At 57.8% G+C, this 7535-nt stretch overlaps 1 protein-coding gene across 1 annotated transcript in view; it reads right to left on the bottom strand.

Moving 5' to 3' along the window:
- CASKIN2 (CASK interacting protein 2) overlaps positions 1-7535 on the bottom strand; it is a 28972-nt gene that overhangs the window by 6180 nt on the left and 15257 nt on the right. Inside the window, exons 2-9 of the mRNA XM_017743182.1 lie at positions 4531-4582; positions 2472-2569; positions 2226-2371; positions 2003-2098; positions 1004-1134; positions 701-809; positions 454-562; positions 3-177 (exon numbers count right to left, since the gene is read on the bottom strand). Coding sequence (XP_017598671.1) covers positions 3-177; positions 454-562; positions 701-809; positions 1004-1134; positions 2003-2098; positions 2226-2371; positions 2472-2569; positions 4531-4582 — 916 coding nt within the window. The remainder of the gene's footprint in view (positions 1-2; positions 178-453; positions 563-700; positions 810-1003; positions 1135-2002; positions 2099-2225; positions 2372-2471; positions 2570-4530; positions 4583-7535) is intronic.

The following is a 7535-nucleotide window of genomic DNA, read 5'->3' as shown; positions in this document are numbered from 1 at the left end:
ACCTGCCATGGGACAAGAGGGATGGGGCTGGTACCTGGAGCCATGGTGGGGCAGGGGGATGGGGAGCAGACAGCAGCCTCACCGTGATGATGTCTCCTGCTCGGACATTGAGAGCAGTCGGGTCATGGAGGTTCCAAAAATCCTTCAAAGCTCGGACCTTCAGGATTCCTGATGCCTCTGAAGGCAAGGGACAGAGGAAGAAAGAAGGTGCCAGAGCATAGAGAGGAAGGACAGGAGGCCAGGGAGAGCAGAAGGAGAAAGCGAGAGCAAGGAGACGAGAGAAGAAAACATTAATAATGCAGGAAGGACTTGATCCCCGGACACTGCCCCACGATGCGGGCACATGTGAGAGGGGACTGGGATGTTGGCACTGGTTTAGGCTGTTCAGGAGCACTGGGAACCCAGGCAGATCCCACGGGGAAGAAGCCCCTCTCAGTGCCGTCCCAACCTCACCTCTCAGCAGCTGTTTGATGTCCTTGCTGGCGTGTGAGGTGGTGAACTGGTTGACGATGTCCAGCGCTGTCTGGTTGTAGGTGTTCCTGATGTTCACGTCGACACCGCCCTGCCCGGGAGGAGACATGGTCAAGGCCAGATCCCTCCCTGCCACCACACCCAAGGGAGGCAAGGGACCAAGGGGAAGGGGTGCTGGGTGACCTCCAGGGGCTGTCCCCCCACGCAGCTCCGTCCCCACCATGCTCACCTCCAGCAGGAGCCGCACCACCTCTGTTTTGCCGTAGAGCGCAGCCTCGTGCAGGGCTGTACCTGTCTTTGTCTGCTTGTTGATCTCAATCCCAGCCTTCAGCAGCTGCCTGGTAGGAAGGAGGGAGAGGTATGAACAGCAGGACATGGACATCAGGCATTTGGCTGCTTTGCGGTGGGAAGGGGACAAGACCTTGCATTTGCTTTGGGGATGAGGGGTTGAAGCCTGCAGGAGGAAGATGTGTTTGGGAGGAAGCAGGACTGAAGCCCTGATAGGTTTTTCTAGCATAGGGCAGGGAGTTACCTGATGATCTCCTTGTGCCCGTTCTTGGCTGCCAGGTGAAGTGGAGTGGTGTAGTTGGGGTCAGTGGCATCCTTGGATTGTCCCTCCAGCAGGGCGACACACAGATGGCTGTTCAGCAGCAGCTGGGCCACCTGCATGAGACACTGGTGAGCAACAGGGTGCACGTACCCCCACCCGCACCCTCCCAGTGAAGGGCTCATCCTTGGGGCCAGCCCACCACTCCCCATCCTGCCACTCCCTTCCATCCACAGCCCCAGGCTTGGCTGGAGCTGGACAGTGCTTGGCATGGCCACACTATCGTGAGGGGCTATAAAAGGTCACAACAGCCAGAAATAGTCTTCCCATAATCAGACTTTTCAGACCAAGCCCTAAAAACCTCCAGTCTCTCCAGCCCAGAGCAACTCTCAGCATCTCAGGTCAACCCAGAGGCACAGAGGAGTTATTTTTACTGCCCTGTTTATAGCTGCAGACATTATAGATACTCCAAAAATGGAAATATCCCCCTGGTCCCCTCCCAGAGGGGTACAGAACAGTCTGGCTGGCCATGCTCCAGCCCAACCCGGTGGTGCTGGCTGGGCCAGGGTCTCCCAGAGCATGAGGTGGCCCTGTCCCCACAAACTGTGCTGGGGACCTGGAGTAGGGCTGGATGCTCAGAGCTTGCTGGGATTAGCCAGCTCAGCCTATCTGTGCTTAACTGTGAGCAAAGCTGGGGTGGGTGGGGGGAGGCTGTGGAGAACCGGGAGCAACAATTCCTGGCTTCTCTCCCAGCCTGACACTGCCCTGCTGCAAGGTCAGGGGCAAAACCCACGGCTCCCAGGTTCAGGATCCGGCCGTGTCTGGCCATGGGAGGAGGCAGGTGCTGCCTGCCAGACTCTGAGTCTTGTGGTGGAGGGAGAACAGTCGTAACCAGAACCAGCACTTTGCTCCTGGAGGAGCCAGTGGGTTCCAGAGCAGCCCCCAGAGAAGCCCCTGGCACAGGGCAGAGCCCACAGCACCCACCTTCAGCCGCCCGAACTCGCAGGCCAAGTCCAGTGGTGTTTTCTTTGCCTTGTTGATGAGGCAGGGGTTGGACTGGTGCTGGAGCAACATCTCCGACTGCGGGGGAGCAACGTGGTACAGGGGCTCAGCATCACCCTGCAGCGGCACGGCGGGGTTTGCCCCCACCCATATACCCCAGAGAGCCCCAGGGAGGGCATGTGGGTGGCTCTGGGCTCTCACTTACCACCTCGTAGTGGCCGTACTGCGCTGAGAGGTGCAGCGGGATCTGCCCATCCAGCGAGGCCATGTTGACGGAGGCGGCGGCACGCAGCAGCACCCGCACGGGCTCCACACGGCCCTGCCACGCTGCGTAGTGCAGGGGCCGCATCCCTGTGGGCAGCGGGGCTCAGCAGGGCTGGACACGGCCCCTGGCCTGGCGCAGGGGGCTGCGCTGGCGGCCGGAGGGGCCGTGCCCAGGGTCACCCCTTACCGTTGCTGTCCTTGATGTCGACGGTGGCCTGTGCCTCCAGCAGCAGCAAGATGAGGTCCAGGCTGCCGCCCAGGGCTGCGTGGTGCAGCGCTGAGAACCTGTGGCACAAGGCAGGGCTCAGCCTGGCCCCCAGCCCCACAGTGCTGTCCCCACAGCCACCCCCTGCACGGCGACATGGGCTGAGGGCTGGGATTGTCACTGGCTGTTCATGGCTACGTCCTCCCCGATTCCACACTCCCACAGTGCCTCAGATTCCCCACAGCAATACACGGATAAATCCCTCCAAGCTGTCCGTGCCCCAGGGCCCAGTAAGGGATGTAGGCAAACTGTGTGTGCCTTGGGAAACCCCAAGTACTTGTGTACTTGGGAGTCACCCACCCCGTGCCCTGTGTTGGGGGAAACAGACAGGATGGAGGGAGCAGCATCTCCCCTCTCCATGGAGCAGCCAGGCAGCCCCAGCGCTGCTCACAGCATCCAGCAAACACATCAGCCCCGTGGCCACTCCTGCCCCCTCTGCCAGCTGCCCCCTCCCCATGCCAGCAGGGCTGCCAGGAGCCCACGGCAGAGCGTGGGAGGCCCCTGGTAATGAAAGAGCCCAGTGTGTTGGGGCTGTGAAAGGGGCCTGTCTGCCTGGCACTCCCCCCAAGCCATCACGTGAAGGGCCAAGGCCAAGAGAGGGGTCCCTGTGCCACCGGGGATTAGCCTGTGTGCTGCTCCAAGGGACGTGGGGGCTCCTGACAGCACCAGCGTGGGGCTCTGATGGGCTCTGCAGTGTCCAAACCCAATGCTGGGGATGCAGCCCCTCCAGCACGGCTCTCCTCATAATCTGCAGTCCCAGAGCATCCCCAAATCCCTGCGCAAGTTAGTGTTGAGACTCTGCAAGTGTCAACACTAACCCCAGCAGAGAGGGCTGCTCCCTCCTCCAGTACACCCACCATATCCTCTGAGCCACAGCAAAACCTCTGCCTCAAAGTGTGAAGTTGGGGGGTACAAAATCCCTGTGGGGTCCCACTCTGCCCTGAGGTGGCTGCACAAACCCACACTTGCCCACTCCATCCTCTCCAAGCCCTGAGCAAGGTGATGCTGAGGACACACCAGCACCATGGCTCTCCCAGGACACACACTGCCATCCCCATGCTCGTGTCTCATCTCCCCATCATCCCCCTCCTGTGCCCCAGCAAAACCCAATGCCCTGCCCGTGTCCCTCGGGCAGGGAACAGACCCTTTACCCCAGTTCCCACCATCAGCCCTCCTGGAGCTGCCTGAGCACAAACCCTGTGTCTTATCAGAATCAGATCATAGCTTCTATTATTAAATTCTTTTTCTATTAAGCTCCATCTGCACAGTATTATTTTAAGACTGAGCCATCCTGCAGGTTCCCAACCCCCCGCTGGCCTGTTAGGACTCATCATGGACACCTCTTCCTACAGAGTCCTCCAAAAGAAAACATGCAGAAATTAGGTACAACAACAGCACATAAAAACAATGCTAATGACTGACAGGTCAGAGTTAATTCAATAAGAATAATGCACTTATTTATTTTATGGGCCTTTGTGGTTTCTTTAACTCTCAGTACCCAGCTTATTAAGTACTTGGATTTTGGAAGTGATGAGCCACACAAATATGCTGTGGTCACTTGGCAACCTCATCTTTTCTTTCTCTAACTCCCCCCAAAACAATGGGATTTTGCCTTTGGGATATTAAACAGAGGCACGTGCAGGCACTGAGGCCGGCCGGGTGCTCCTCTGGTCTTCAACCAGGGGAAAACAGGGCACTGGCTGGACATGCTGCCATCCCTATTCACCCCCATCCCTACAGAAGGGGACACAGAAGGGATTTATGAAGGATTTTCAGGATGGATTGAGCACAGCCCTCAGCTTAGATCCAGGCAGGCATTGGCTCTGCCTGTGCAGGGCTTGCCCTGGCTCTGGGATGTTGTGTTCTCCAGCTCCCCTGAAAAGCTGTATGATACCCTGAGCTGCAGGACTGACTGGATACTAGGGAGAGGAGCCCACCTGGGCTGGCAGCAGCACCCAGCACTCTCCAGGGGAGCACTCACCCGTCTGCATCCTGGTAGTTCACGTTCAGGCGCTTGGCAGATCCCAGGAGCTCTGCAGAGACAAGAGGTGAAGGTGAGGGCAGGCGGCAGAGCCTGCAGGCCCCCACAGGAACCCCATCCCACAGCCACACTGACCTCCCAGCGCACAGAACAGCGCCTGGCCCATCCCAGTGGTCTCTCCTCTGCTCTCCTCTGCCTCCACATTCACCTCCACGAACCCTCAATGGGCTGACCCAGCTCGAGCTCAGCACTTTCCTCCCTCCATCTCTCCTGCCTGATTCCTGTGTGCCCCTGGGATGGGTCGGACCCCGCAGCTCCTGCCAGCCTGGCTCAGAGGAACAGCGCTTCCCTCCCCTTTATAGGCACTGACACCCCAAAACTGCTGAGTGGGGCCATTCTGCCCCCCACTCGCTCCCTGTGCCCGCCACTGCCACTGAGCCCTGGCCCACAGACCACATGGTTGGCATTTTTATGGCCAGGGCAGAGGCTGAAGCTTCCAGCTGTGAATGCAAGGATTGTGCTACCTCAGATATCCCCATCCCCCTTGCCCAGCCCTCCCTCCCCTTTGGGGACCCAAAGATTGTGCCACCTCAGATATCCCTATCCCTCTGCCCATCCCTCCCTCCCCTTTGGGGACCACTGGGCATCAGAGGATGCTCAGCCCACCCTCAGCACAGCCTCACACCCAGTGCACCCCCAACTCCCTGCTCCTTCCCGCAATTAATTTGAATGGATTCCTTCCTCCCACACAGAGAGGACATTTTATTCTTCACCGACGGGTTGAGAGCGGATTAACATCTCTGGAATTCATCCGCCAAGTCAAAAGGGAAAGAAAGGGGAAGGTATGTGGGGGGCCAAGAAATACTGCCGCTCCTCCTCTGCCCTTCCAGGCAGCCCCATCACCGAGCCAGGGAGGATTAAATGCTTTGAATGGTTTCTGTGCTTTCTCCTACAGAAAATCAAAGTCTGAGTGCCAGGCTCTGAGCCTGGGGTGAAACAGCTGCTCAAACCCCACTCTAAATGTGGTTGGTCTTGAGGAAGGAGCCCCTTCCTCACAGCCAGGGAGATCTCCAGGGCTGAAGATCCCTGCTTTTCCTTCCTCTCCTCCTCCTCAATTTTCTTCTCCCTCTCTCCCGAGGTCTCTGCCCACCTTGCATGGCAGATCCCATACAAAGCCATACTGGGCTGTGTGACCCCTCTGCTGGAAAAGAAGGGCTGAAGACGGGCTGGCTCATTCATCATGCAAATGGATAATTAAAGGAAACCAAGCACTGGGGTGTTCATTACGGCAATTTACAGTGTTTTGTAAACAGCCTAATTAACACAAAATGGGCCTGGAGTGGCTGCTGGTGAAGGGCTCGTGACTCCTCACCAGTCACTCGCCACAGCTGAGGGGATCGGGACAGGATCACCCTAATTACCTCTTCCAGGGACTGTCTTTGAGCCTCAGTCACCAATCTGACAGCCCTTCCCAAAGGAACTGGCTCCCAAAGCACTCAGCAGAGCTCCCACTTTTCCCTCCCAGCCCCAAGAGTCCAGGAGCGGGGGCCTTCATCAAGGACAAGTTGCTTCCCTTGATCTCAGCAGCCCGGAAAAAAATAACATTTCACTTGTAAATTGGCTACTTCTGATCCGAGTTCTGGAGCAACCGTAACCACTGGGATTGCTCCCACTGTCTGCAAAACTGCCACCAGAAAAGGGCAGGATGGGGAGGAGGAAGAAGAGGAGGAAGAGGGGTCCTTACCCAGGGCAGGAGGGGCAGACCCTGAATGATGACCACTGGGAGTGCAGTGCTGGGAAGAAGAGAGGGGCTGGATGGAGATGCCCAATGAACACCAGCACCTCCAGAAGAGGCAGAAGCATTCCACAGCCCCTGGGGGCTGCTCCTGGAGTTGAGCAATGCCCCACTATTTAAAGAGGGAGAGCTCACCCCAAAATTCCATCTCTAACCCCACCTTCAAGGGGACTGAGCTGGCTAGTGGGGTCCAGTAAGCAAGGCTGGGATGTCCCAGGACATGGTGGGTGTCCCTGCCTGCTCCCAGGCACCTGTCAGCATCCATATCTCCCTGAGTAACATTCCTCAAATTTGTTCCCTGCTGCAGCAGCCCAGCCAGGTCAGGACACAGGGCAGGACCACTCAGGCATGGTGTGGCTGGCTGAGAAAGCAGCAGGTTACAAATAGGAGAGCCAGGAGCAGTGTTCCATTTGGAGGCCTTCCTAAATGCTTGGATCAACCTTGGGCACGAAGGGAAGGAGTTAATGGTTTGCAGCTGGGTAGATCACTGCTTGGAGAGCTGGAGGGTTTGAAGCAAGGCTGGAAGGTGAAATGTGGGTGGGAAAGCGTCTGGGTACCCCAGCATAAAGGCATGGGAAAGGAGAGGAATGGAGGAATGGAGGGGAAGCAGAGCACAGCCAGGCAGCTGGGACCCCTGCACCAGTGCTGTCCTACTGCACAGTCTCAAACTCCAGGGACCCGGTGACCAGGAAGGCAGCTGATGGGACATTTCCCTGCATGCCCCTTCCTCATTTCATCCATGTGCTCCTTTTGACCAATTTCCCAGGTTTTCCCCACATTTCTTCAGCCCCTTCTCTCCCCGCTGGTGCCCAGGGCACCCATCCTTTTCCATACAGATGTTTTGGAGATCAGCAGAGGTTGGGCCAAGCTGTTCCCAATCCCACAGCCCTCTCAGACTCCCCTGTTCAAAGGTGCAGGGGACTGCAGAGCTGGGCTGGGAAAGGGCTGCAGGGTTAATCCAGCTACAGCACTGGGATGGTGTGGCCAGACCCTTCGCAGCCACATCATCACCCCCGCTGGGTTTGCCCTGGGGCAGGGGCGCTCTCAGGACTGATCCGCAACCCCCACTCCCCACCAGGAGCACACTCATACCCCGGGAAGAACACGGACACGGCGCTGAAATACGACACACCCTGAAGGGGTTATTTCCAGGGAAAACCCAGCTTGGTGCACCCCAAGGGTTAACTCCAGCCGTGGGTTCCCCCTGCCC

This window comes from Corvus brachyrhynchos, unplaced genomic scaffold (assembly GCF_000691975.1).
Source record: "Corvus brachyrhynchos isolate BGI_N302 unplaced genomic scaffold, ASM69197v1 scaffold148, whole genome shotgun sequence".
Taxonomy (NCBI): domain Eukaryota; kingdom Metazoa; phylum Chordata; class Aves; order Passeriformes; family Corvidae; genus Corvus; species Corvus brachyrhynchos.
The sequence above is the reverse complement of the archived record's forward strand: the minus strand, read 5'-3'. Positions and strand labels throughout refer to the sequence as shown.